The sequence below is a fragment of the Eupeodes corollae genome, chromosome 2, assembly GCF_945859685.1.
Source record: "Eupeodes corollae chromosome 2, idEupCoro1.1, whole genome shotgun sequence".
NCBI classification, from domain to species: Eukaryota; Metazoa; Arthropoda; class Insecta; order Diptera; family Syrphidae; genus Eupeodes; species Eupeodes corollae.
In genome coordinates, this window is record NC_079148.1 from 15,491,353 (window position 1) to 15,504,118 (window position 12,766).

Consider the following 12,766-nt stretch of genomic DNA (forward strand, 5'->3'; position numbering starts at 1 on the left):
AATATGTTTTTCTTGTAGAAAGAAGCCAAATTAAGAACACAAAATTTAGAGAAAGTTTAAGAAAAATCACATGTTTTAACCAACAAATTTGTATGTATGGGGACTGCTGTTATTTTTCGTATTAATAAAATGAAAAAATTCCTTACGCTATATGCTTAAACCTTAATTTCAATCAACACCATTGTTTGGACTGTAGGAGCCAGGAAAGACAGACAGATTTACAGAATCGGGGAACCCACTTTTTTCGACTTCACTACCGTCGTAATGTCATATTTGATTAAAAGCTCTAGTTCTATTTTCTATTTATATGGTCAAAAAAAATGTAATAATAAAATTGAAGGCTAGTTTAAAGAATTCAAAGGCAACTTAATATAAAATTCATGATCACTTATTCAAGGTTTCTTCTTAAGAACCGGAATGTTTGTTCTTTTTCTTAGAAACAATTTTAATGAAATAATTTAAAGCATGACTAAAGTTTTTTCAAATTCTATATTGAGCGAAAATTTAAATTTGAGTTGTTTGCGACCGCAAACCACTATTTGGTGCATGTCGTTAAATTACTAATAAATCTATAGATAAAATCCTTACTTATACATTTTCACTGTATAAGCTTTTTGGCTCATGTGACCCCCCCTGGATCGTTAATTGGTCAAAAGTTGATGAATTTGTGCTGTGCTTTTGGAATAAGGCTGAATATCCCATTCATATTATGTTCTTAGTCCAATCTTCAGTCAAAAATAATACTTTTAGCAACAACATTTAAGGAAGTAAAATATAAATGTGGTTTTCATATACAAAAAATAAATGATTCAAAATATAATGGGGGTCATATCCATTAACGCAATACGATTAGTTTTGAATTGAAGGGAATTCCTACGAAAAAGCAAACAAATTATCTCCCAGGGGGGGGTCAGTGTGTTGCAGATAGAACAGCGCCCTGGGGCATACCAGCATTTATTTTGTGATTTTCAGACTTGAACCCATCCAATACCATTTATTTTGAACGATCCAAAAGATAATTACTAATCTAATGAAGCAGGGATTCATGAAAACCGAAAGCACGCAATTTCGATAATAGGGCCTGATGCCAAATGCTTTTGAAATATCAAGTGCAATAATCTTACTTTCTCCAAAACGATGTAAAGATTTGCTCCAAGTGTAAATTACTGATTGCTCTAGTTGCCATCAGTGAAGTTTATCAAATTTATCATCCTTAAATTTTTACTGACAAATATAAAAGTGGCCTCATTTAAAAGAGGTATTGAATATCACGATCAAGTTGATTAATAGACGGGAGAATTTCCCGAATTCGGTTTGCTATGACTTAAATTACACGAATCACTTATTCATTGTTTAAATTCGAAAAAATAAAATATACTGTTAATCAAATTCCCTTAGATGGCCCTAATTGAAGCCATAATACTTAAATGTAATATGGACTTATTACTTTCTTATATTTCTTTAAATAAAACAACATTTTTTAAGATTTTAATAATTTATGATCATTTTTAATAATTATTATTTTTCCAAATAAAAATTTAAAAAAAAGGAAAAAAGTTCCTAATTAAATCAAAAGTAAAGACAAAATAAAACTAAATAATCTCTCTATAATATATATTTCCATATCGATGCAACAAATTATAACATACAATTTTCTTTTGTTTTAAATCTATTAAGAAGAGAAAAAGGAAATGTTTTTCAATGGATATAACTTTTGCACGAAACATGTTAACATGTTTTGTGTGTAATATAAAAAATCTGTAAACAGTTCTATGGTTTTTCTGAATTCCAACCCTCATAATTATTGTTGCAATAATAAAATTTAAATTGAACATGACTCGTTATAATAAATATGTAAATATGCAATAAACAACACAACAAGCGATAGTCTTCTAAAATTACAAAGAAAAACATAAAAAAGAAAGTCTTAGCTGGCTTTTGAAAAATACAATACAACCCTTTAGCTGATGACGATGAGGATGTTGACTATCACTTGTTGCATCAAAAATGTCTGATTAAAGCCTTTAACAATATTTTTATACAGATCCGCGACAAGAACAAAATGGGAATAAAAGATTAAAAGCTCAATCTAAATAAATATTAAGCGCGTGGCACCTTTGTTTTATGCTCTATAACATATTTTGATAATATCATATTTTTAATAATTTGTTTTAATGGAATATCATTGAAGAATTCAGGTCTAATGGGGAAATCCTGTGGCATGTCAATTGAGATTCAGAATCTTATTGAAAAAAATCTGCGTCTTTTTTTCTTTTGGTTTTCTATCCGCTTCCGCTCTCTGCTTACTCCGCTTACTTATCTTCTAACGGTTTGACCTCTGGAAATGGTATCAATACATTTGGTACAGGTTTGTTTGCTTTTTTTGTTTTTGTATTATTTTTATGTAGCTCTTCTTTTGGAATATCAATCGTGTTTTTTGTTTAATCGCTGTCTTCACAATAACTTGCAGTCGAGGCTTCGGATACACTTCCTTCGGGGACAAATGGTTTTGATGGTTTGGCCATATCAACAAGCTGGATTAGATTATCTTCTTCGGCGACTTTGGAATTGGCGCGCTTTCGCTCCTTCTCCTGCTGAAGGAACAACGGGTCTTGTGATGGACATTCCAAGTGGACACAATGGAAGATCTAAAAATAAACTCACATGAACACCAAATACAAATTAAACCCCCAAAGAACTGTCTTACCTCATTAGCTGTATTTCTAGTTCCAACAATCCGAATAAATACCATCGGCCTGGGAGGGAATGCAAAGTTCTGCCATGACTTCGCCGATTCCGTGCGTTTATCAACCACAATCTGCCAATCCTTCTGATTCACCGAAGTCTCAATGTAAAAGTTATAAGTCCTCTGGTCACAATCCCACAACAGCAACCGCATCGATCCAATATAATACGGCTGACCCAATCGCACCAGGATCTCCCCACTGCCCAATTGATGGCACGTATAGCCCGAATCCCAGTCGTAATTAACAAAATCTCCATTGAGCAGAGCATTTCTAGTCCGACTCACACCCTCCACAACCGTGGCACTCATCTCAATCGTGGCTATATTCGATGTGGGCGCTACAAATCCATCGATAACTTTTGGCATATTGGCTGTGTACATAGCCTCGAGGCAGACAACATGGAATACTTTATTGACGGTGTTGTGCGTCCCAACTAGCTTAATGTAGCGCACAGCTCTGGGCTCGAAATACAGATACTGCCACGAACGGCAGTGATATTTGGTGTAGTCAATTACACGCTCCCAGTGTTTCTGATTGACCGATACTTCGATGAAGTACGAATAGGCGCGATTGTCACGATCCCAGAGTAGCATTTTGATGTGATTGATGATGCAGTTGTTGCCCAATTCAACTGTTATGCCCACATTATTCTGGTCAGTGATGCAATGGCGCGTGTAGCCTTTTTCCATGTCATAGGATGTTGAATCACCGTCCAGCAGAACCGAACGGCATTCGCCCAAAATTGTCATTGAACCGAATTTCTCGGTAGCAACATTCTCCTCGGGAAAAAGGGTACCACGGTAGGGTAGGGACTTGGATGTTGTTTGTTCTTCGATGGCGTCTAGAAGTTTATCGGGACCAAGGATGCCGGATTGTCGAACGACTTGCAGTAGGTGTTCCAGATGGATGAGCGGCAAGCGTACATATGACACAACCGTCTAAAAGAATGGAGAGAATAAAACAAGTTTTATATAGTTCTGGGATCAAAAAAAGCTACTAAGAGTCTAAAACTTGATATGTCAATATCCGCCTTGGAATATTGTAAGACCTTTTACGAAATTTCTAAAATTTCTATTGATATTTTAAGACCTCCCTTGACATTTCAACACCTCCCTTGTAGAATCTCCAAAACTTCTTCGAAATTTAAAGAACTTTATTGATATTTTAAGACCTTAACTGGAACCTCTAGACATTCCATGCAATTTCAACACATCACATTATTTGGAATTTCAAGACCTCCCTTGGAAAATCAAAACCTCACTTGATGTTTTAAAATCTCTCTACAAATTTCAAGACCTCTCCTGATGTTGCAAGTCCTTTTTAATTTCAAAAAAAGTCCCTTCGAATTTCCAGACCTCAACTGGAACCTCTAGACCTACCTTGTAAGCCCTCGAAATTTCAATATTTCAAGACCTCTACTGGAATTACACAAATCTTATTCCAGAATTTTGTTTAAAACAAAAATTCTTAAAAAAATCAAAAAAATAATTTATCCAGAAAAGACTTGAAAGGTGAAGCCTTAAATATGAAATGTAGGTGTATTCATTGGGTTTGTTTTTGAAAGTTTAAGTCCCAACGTAGACAGCAACATAATACCCAACATTTCTTACGCCTTATGGAGAATTGTTGAGCCCTACGTAAAGAAGATCTATTTGAGTTGTTGGAGGCAGTTTTATGTCAAAGATACAGTGAAAGCATAAGAAAAAAAAAGAAATAGTTTGTAATAAGGTTTCGGTGCATATTTGTCAATTACATTTTTGAAAATTGCAATGAAAACCTTTACATTTTAACATTCTTGGCTACAGTGGCCAATTTCTTGTCCGTGGAGTTCTGAGTGGCGTTATACAACCCGCATGGCATAACCGTGGATTGCTGTGACGAGAGCCCAGAGAATGAAAAAGCTGCCTTCTCCCTTGATTTAATCACCAAAAGGTGCTTTCAAATCGATACTGGAGAAACTTTGTATCTTGAAGTTTGCTTATTAGTCCTTCAATGCAAGGAAGGGCATAAACAAACATTTTCGTCCTTACGAAAGCATTTCAACGAGTCCAACCGAATATCGGACGTTGAAGGTCGAGCAGAAAACTCGCTTGACTTGTTTCTTACCTCTGACCCTGATAAGTACACTGTTGTCTGGTAGTGTTCTATCTTCTCTAAGCATATCTTTCGTCTCAAAACTGTTCATTTAAGGAAAGAGCTCCTAAGAGAACCGTTTGGTAATACCAGGAAGGCAACTGGGACGGTCTCAATAATTACTTCAGGATCTTTAACTGGTCACTATGCTTCCTCGATAGTGACGTTGAGTCCAGCGCAGATATGATCACAAGTTTAATTCTCCTGGGAATGACAACTTTTATACCGAACAGGGTTAAAAGTATCAGACCCAAGGAAAACGCATAGTTTTATCCGAGCTGTAAAGAGGTTATTAGGGCCAAAGAGGTAAGTATCCGTTGCTATAAAGCCAACCGTACTGAGGAAATCCGGAAAACGTTGAAGAGGTGTTCTTCAACGCTGGCAAAACCACTGCGTAAGCTTTTTCAACTGTCCTCCTCCTCAGGTCTAGTTACAAAAGGATAGAAAACTGTATTTGTCCAGCCCATACCCAAAAAAGGCAAATCTTCCCCACCCTCTAATTACCGACCGATTGCACTAACGTCCCTTCTTTGCAAGGTCATGGAAACGCTGATCAATTATCAGCTCAAGAAATATCTTGAAGATCTCATGGTAATCTCGTGGTTCATTTCACCGAACAGTGGAGCAAATCTTTACATCGCTTTGGAGAAAGTAGGATTATTGCACTTCATATTTCAAAAGCATTTGATAGGGTTTGACATCAGACTCTGTTATAGAAAATGCGTGATTTCGGTTGTCATGAGTCCCTGCTTCATTGGATTAGTAATTACCTTTCGGATCGATCATTACAAGTAGTATGGGATGGAATCAAGTATGAAAACCATAAAACAAATACTGGTGTGCTTCACACCTTCTGATCTGGCTGTTATCTACAAGACTTATATACGTCCGAAGCTTGAGTATAACTACCATCTCTCTGCTGGTGCTCCTGCAACTTACTTAAGCCTCTTGGATAGAATTGAACGTAGAGCATTTAAATTGATTGATGATAATATCATCATAAGTTCATTTACTTCGCTTGAACATCGTCGTAAGGTCTCTTGGCTGACCCTTTTTTTACCGTTATTTTACCGGCTTATGCTCTAGTGAAACAGCCAGTTGCATTCCTCTCTTTAAACAGTTTAACCGTAATACTCGTGCTTCTAGGAATGCTCATCAGTATACCCTCGAGCCTAACTACGGTCGTACTGTCAAAAACAGAGATTCGTTCTTTAACCGTACTACGCGAATATGGAATGCCTTACCATACTCTTTCTTTCCTAGTCATTGCAATATACAGAAATTCAAAACCAATGTGCACCGACATTTCCTTTTAAACCCTCTCTCCTCTTCCTAGTGGTCACACTGTGCCTCTGCATAATAAGGGTAGTAATATACTCAAGGGGATTATATTATAAAAAAAATAATCTGGAATCCACACCCAGCCTACTTTTTCCTCCTCTAATACTCCTATCTTCAGCATTCTACCTAACTCAACACTCAGCAGCTTCTCTAGTGCTTGAGAAATTGGATAATGCCTGTTTTATGAGAATTTGTTTGACTTCAACTTCTATCACATTTTCTTCGAGTTTGGCTCTATCCAACCCCTGTTGGGAAAAGGACTTAACAGCAACTTGATGCTCTCCAACATCTGAGCTTAATCTGGTGACAGGTCTCGCAAATTCGGTTGTTCTTTCGTCAATACTGGAGCGCTGAGCTCTATGGTTCTATATTAATGCTTTTCCTACTCATAAAATCTTTTGCACCTTTCTCTTGACATTGCTCCACTAATCTTTTTTCACTTAATAATTTGCACTTTCGGGTATGGCTTATTGTCATCTGTTATCAACAGTATCGTTGATTGTTTTTTCGTTGCACTTTTTTACCTACCCCAACGTCGATATTTGAATTCTGCTTGCACCACTCGTTTACGGCAATAAATATCTGGACTTCTGGTGCAAAGAACGAGTCCCGTTTTAAAACTTCCTCTAAGGATTCCTGCAACGTAAAAAAGTGAATTTATAAAACACTTTCAAAAATGGACAAACAAAACTCTCGTCACCTTTGACAATCCTCGAAAGGACTCATGTTGAAGAATTTCCGCCGCATTACGATCCATAAACGTCAAACAGACATTTACCAGTTTCTCCAAATTGTACAACCTTGCAGCGTCTAAAATTGCGCACACATTCGACAGCGATATGTACTGCCGCAGATACTCGGAGATGGCTAATTCCAATTCTGTGAAACCATACTGATTGGCTAGGCCCAGAGTGTCTAGGATATTATTGTCACCCATCTGGGAAAGGGGCATATGTCCTAGAGACAAGAAATCAAAGTTCGCTTCGCTTTAACCATTTAGCAATAAGCTTACCTGAATAGACGTACTTAAGGAGCGCCTTGAAGGCCTCCAGTGGTATTTTAAGTTTGATCTCACTTTGATTTGTCTCAGATAGACCGCCATAGAGCAGGGCACGGAAGTACTCGCTCCGGGCAGCCAAAATCACACGATGTGCTGGCAAGCGTTGGTCTTCCACAATGAATGCAACATCGGAGTAATCATCCGACATGCATAGTTGTGCCATTTGTTCAGAGAATCGTTCTGCAATTAAAAGATAACTCTTAATTAAATAAACTGATGTGAGGTAAAGGATCGATGGAGAAAGTCTCCACCAACGACGGTAGGGTAGAATCGTTCTCATTTACCAGTTAATTCAATTTCATCGGTGCGTTGCTTCTTTGGGGTATGACCGGACATTTTATGGTGACTTTGACTGCTCATTTTCCATTTGCAGCACAAGAAACATCAAGGAATTTCTTTTCCTTTATCCTTGGACTCTCGAATCTTCTATGGGAGCGCGTCTTTTCTTAACGAAAAACAAAAAGAAAAGCACCAAAAATTCGCTGCAATTTGCGAATAGAAAAACATAAAAATGATTTCGTTTAGTTTGCTGTTATTTGAAAACAGAAATTTAGGAAAATTTTGTTTATTTTAATGTTTTCCGGCAGATGAGGATATATACGCAGTAGATTTTCTTGGAATGGAATTTCATTGACATTTATCTTTTTTTTGTGATTTCCAGTAGCAGGGATGTTATCTGACGGGAAATAAATTATTGGAATTTGTTGTGGTTTATTTGGAAGAAGTTTATGTGGTGCCATCTGGTCGTTAGTGATTGTTACATTAAGGGTATATTGCAGTAGGTTGGGTTTTAAAGTTTTGAAATATTTATAATTTTTTAGACAAGAATACCTGGTATTAGAGTCTGTAAATAATATAACACCGTTGATGATATGACTAAAACATTCAGCTTCGACTGACGTTATTAGTTCACGCCAAAAATTGTAAAGTTAAATTAAAATGTTCAAGTTTGCAAACGGACATGAGGTGTTTTTCCACTTAATTTTTCAGTTTAAAAAATATGTTTGAAGTATTATTATGGGAAATTAATTTGACTGCTTCAACAGCAAATACGATCAACTGGCAGGGTCATTTATTGTTTATTTTCAAAGATAAAGCTATTTAAAACTCGAATAGGGATACATTTTCGATGAATATTTTATTTTGATACAAAGTTTTGACTTCATAAATAATAATTAAAATACACATGGAGTGGTAAAATGTGGTAAAGATTCAAAACGGCCGGTAATTCTTTAAGTTATTTTTGAAGCATTTCGCACATTTTGGGTGGTAACTCAACCTTAACTTGAATAACGTCGGTTTTAAAAAACATCTAGAGTTTAAACAAAACGTGAAAGCGATCAATTACCATAAATGGCAAATATACAACTAATATTATATGACATTTCAAATGGCACCTACGTTTGACAGGTGGCAATTTCTCAGCGCTATTAACTTGATACCACGAAACGAATGAATTTTTTTCTATCAACATTAAGTCAAGAACATATTTCCATATTAAACTTTTCAATTTTGTGCGGCATTTTTATAGCAAGCTGCCCATTTGATCTGGATTCGAAGACTTTATCAGCTTTTGGCCCAAAGAAACAGAGGTTATCAAGAGTTATTCTTCGTTTCATCTCAGTGAAGGCTGCGCTTAAAGCGGAGCCTAAGTAGACGAAGCTCTTGACTACCTCAAAGATAGTGCTTCTAGTGTTGACGTGTGAGCTCTGCACAATTCTTTTGAGGTCAATGTTAAAAAAATAGCATGACAGCGCATCACCTTGTTTAAAGACTTTTTTGACATTGAAAGGTTCTGTTAACTTGTTTCCAAACTCATAAGCATTCTGCACAAACGGATCAGTTTGGTAAGGATGTCAAAACTAAACATGGTTCTATACAGCTCGTCCCCAGAGATGCTGTCATATGCGGCATTGAAATCGAAGAAGTGATCAATAAGATTTCTTTGATTATTATTTGGAGTTGATAAATATTTTGCCAGCTTGTAATGAAAAATAGGATTATTTTGGGATTAAAAGAAGTTCTGGTCTAAAAGTAAAGTACGATAACATAATATTGTGCAAAGATCTTTTTAAGCAAGAGTTATACAATTATATAAATTGTGTGGCGCAACAGTCCATTGTGCACCAGGGCCTAATGACTTACAGCTCTTAACCATTCCTGTGTGCGAGTACTCTTGTCAGGAATGGAAGGAACCTACAATTTTAGGCCAAACCCGAACGGCTAGTTTGAGAAAGCACTTTTTCATGACAACAATTACTCTTGAAGGATTTGTCAATTCCTCGCAAGAGGCAGTACCCGCGAAAATTATTTTTTTTTTAAATTAAGATGGCACAGGCACAGGGATTGAACCTAAGACCCCTTGCATAACAGTCCAACGCACTTTTTTTTATTCATTTTTATCAATTCATTCTTAAACCTGTCTTAAAGCTAGACAAAAATTCATAAAACTAGCCTAATTATCCATAACTTACAACTAACACTAAGTTAAACTATAACACTTAAAACTAATGCCTTTCGGCCCTAAGATCTATTTGACTTCATTAAAATTTTATTTATTTTGTATTTATTAGAAAATTTAAAAAAAAAACTAATATCAATATCCTTTTTTATTTTTACTTACAAACTTCTTAAAATTAGGCCCTTAAATAAAACTTAAAACTGACTTAAACTACCTATTCTACCTATAAACTACTTAAAACTAGAAAAACCACAGCAGCAAATCTAACTATCTGACATTTTTGCTTTTCATATTTTGTTGTTTTTTTTTTTTAATTTTTTTAAATTTTTTTTAATGTTTTTTTTTATTATTTTTTGTTTTTGTTTTTTTTTTGTATTTTTTTCTTCGTGCCACCATGCCTATTCTACTTAAGACTCAACCCTAATACTATTAAACAATTATGTAAGCCGGCCAAGGCTTAAAACCCCATCCCGTCTACCCACTATCAAGTGCCGATTAAAGCCACCAAAGCTGGTTGTCCTGCTTCACCCTATCAGTTCGGTCCCGTTCGGACACAGCCCTACTGAACCGAAGGAACTCTGCTCCGCCTTGTGCCATAAGGTCCCGATTGTACAGGAGTCGCCTATCCACGGTTCGCCGTCTGACGTGCCAGACTATCCTGCCAATCTATCCTGTATCAGACCGCATCTTTCTAAAAAGAGGAATGCCTCTGGAGAAATGAAGCCGCTCAAGCGTGCACTCTCAAAATATTCGTCGTTCGGATAGAACGCCCCAAAAATTAAATTGTTGGTCGAAGACATAGCTCTTTCAATGTTACCTTGAACGAGTCTTATCACGAAATTGTCAATTCTGTTGATTCGGTCCCCGTTGTATAGGACCTCGTTGGAATAGTAATGCACATAAGAAGATTCGGCTGTTCGATATAAGCCGGTACAGCGTCGTAAACACTGCCACTCAAACACCCAAAACGGCTCCTCTGGCCCTGGTCAGAGCAGCATTTTTATTTCTGTCGAAATATAAATACTGATCTAACCAGATACCGAGGTACTTTACTACACTTTTGCTCGCTAATGGCTGCCCGTGAAGATCAATGATGACCATCTTGCGCCAATTCTTACACGTATCCCTCGTGGCCCTAGCCAACGGAGTCCGGAACAGAATTGTCTCTGGCTTCTGGACATTTATTTTCAGTTTCCAGTCGTCGCAATATCGCTGAATCTCGTCGAAATCACGCTGCAAGAGAATTCTAATAACCTCAACCTTTCGGGCCGTTCTGTACGCAATTAGATCGTCGGCGTACGCAATTGCTTTTGTAAGACTACCTATTAGATCGCTGGTGTAAATGCTGAAGAGAATCGGTGAATTTTCCGCTCCCTGTTGAAGACCATTTTTAATTGAGAATGTTGTGGTAGAAGTAACATTGCCACTTTTGACAACAAACTTTCTACCGTTAAGCATATCATAAAGTATATACAGCAATGGCTTGCTTATGCCAAGCCTGCTCAGTTTTAGGTAAAGACCCTCTAACCATATGGTGTCAAAGGCCTTTTCCAAATCAACCAGAACAGCACCTGTGAGTTTAGACGCAGCATGAATTGTGTCATGGCCCGCCTTGAACCCGAACTGTTTATCCGGAATTATTTTGTTGTCCGCAGCCCACTTAGTCAGAGCCCTATTAATGATTTTTTAGAAAACTTTGCTGATGCTCGGAAGAAGACTTATCAACCGAAGATTTGACGGGTTGGAGTTGTCCTTTCCCTTTTTCGGGAGAGGATGAACCACAGTGATCTTCCAATGCACTGGATAATATGCATTATTGAGGAGCGTGGTGTAAATGTCAATTGCCTCCGTCGGTAAATGTCTTAGTACAACGTTGGATATACCAGCGACACCTGCTGACTTGTTATTTTTTATTGAATTGAAGATGAGCTGAAGTTCAACCTTCGTCACTAACAAGGGACTTGGTCCCGTTTGCTCGGCGATTATGGCTTTTGCCAAGGAGTCGTCATTGAACCGCATGAAACCGCTGTTCTCAGATCGCCAATGTGTGATATCATTACGGAGGTAAAAGTGATTAAGTAGGGCTCTGTTTTCTAGGTCGTGGTTGGGGTGAATGCTAACATTCACTTTGTACACTTGCTGGAAAGCAGCTCCCACCGCCTCCACTTTTCCCTTCGGATCATCAATTATATACAAGTCATCGTCAAAGATGGCTTCTTCTGGATCTATTTGCGGTGTTCTCAGTACATCTCTGTTCTCTTCAGTTCTTTGGAGTTTCAGACTCGGAAGGTCACTGTCGTTGTTTTTCCTGAATATCTTGTTGATTTTAGAGAATATACTAGGGTCACTCGAATAATTTGACCGGATCTTGCGGTCCCAGTACTTGTTGATTGATAACCTGTAGTTCTCCTTAATTAACAGATTGACATTTTTTATTGAAGGTTTCATTGTCCTAACCTCCAAGTCATGTTGGGTCTGTAAGTCGTCTGTACACGTTTTTGAGTCTTGTCACTCGAATGAAGTTCTCTCGCTAGGGCGTTGGTGAAACGAGGCCAACCCACTAACCATCATGCCACGGGTACTATAACTTTTCTTTTATAGAGATGAAAAATAGAAGTTCCCAGTGTGTTGGTAAAAGACGAAAGATTTTTTTTTCACTTTTTGCACTTTTATATTTCTCTAAACTTAACAAATTTATAACACCTAAGTATTTTATATTTTAAAATTTAAATTTAAAGTGTCAACAAAAAGCTTTTAAATTCTCTATGACCAAAATTAGGTCTGTTTAATTAGAATAGATGAATTACGTACTGCTTGATTGAATATCACTTAAATACTTGGGTTAAAAATAATTGGCTGTATTATTACCAAATAGTTCCACTCTAATTTGTGTTCCTATTTCTATTTCTATTTAATTTGTAATTTAATTATTACTGCAATGAAGAGTTTCGAGGAGTAAAATTGTTTTTAGAAACAGCAATTTTTAATGACAATTATTATAAAAACAACGATTATTTAAACAAA

The 12,766-nt window shown here is 36.8% G+C and overlaps 1 protein-coding gene across 1 annotated transcript; it reads right to left on the minus strand.

Annotated features, from left to right (window-relative positions):
• Positions 1 to 1,597: 1,597 nt before the first annotated feature.
• LOC129945631 (BTB/POZ domain-containing protein 9) lies at positions 1,598 to 7,821 on the minus strand. Its single transcript, XM_056055474.1, has 6 exons — positions 7,566 to 7,821; positions 7,234 to 7,461; positions 6,922 to 7,178; positions 6,750 to 6,857; positions 2,708 to 3,685; positions 1,598 to 2,648 (listed from the first exon to the last, which is right to left on the minus strand). The coding sequence occupies exons 1-6, from the start codon at positions 7,639 to 7,641 to the stop codon at positions 2,442 to 2,444; spliced, it is 1,854 nt and encodes a 617-aa protein (XP_055911449.1). The 5' UTR covers positions 7,642 to 7,821; the 3' UTR covers positions 1,598 to 2,441.
• Positions 7,822 to 12,766: the final 4,945 nt, after the last annotated feature.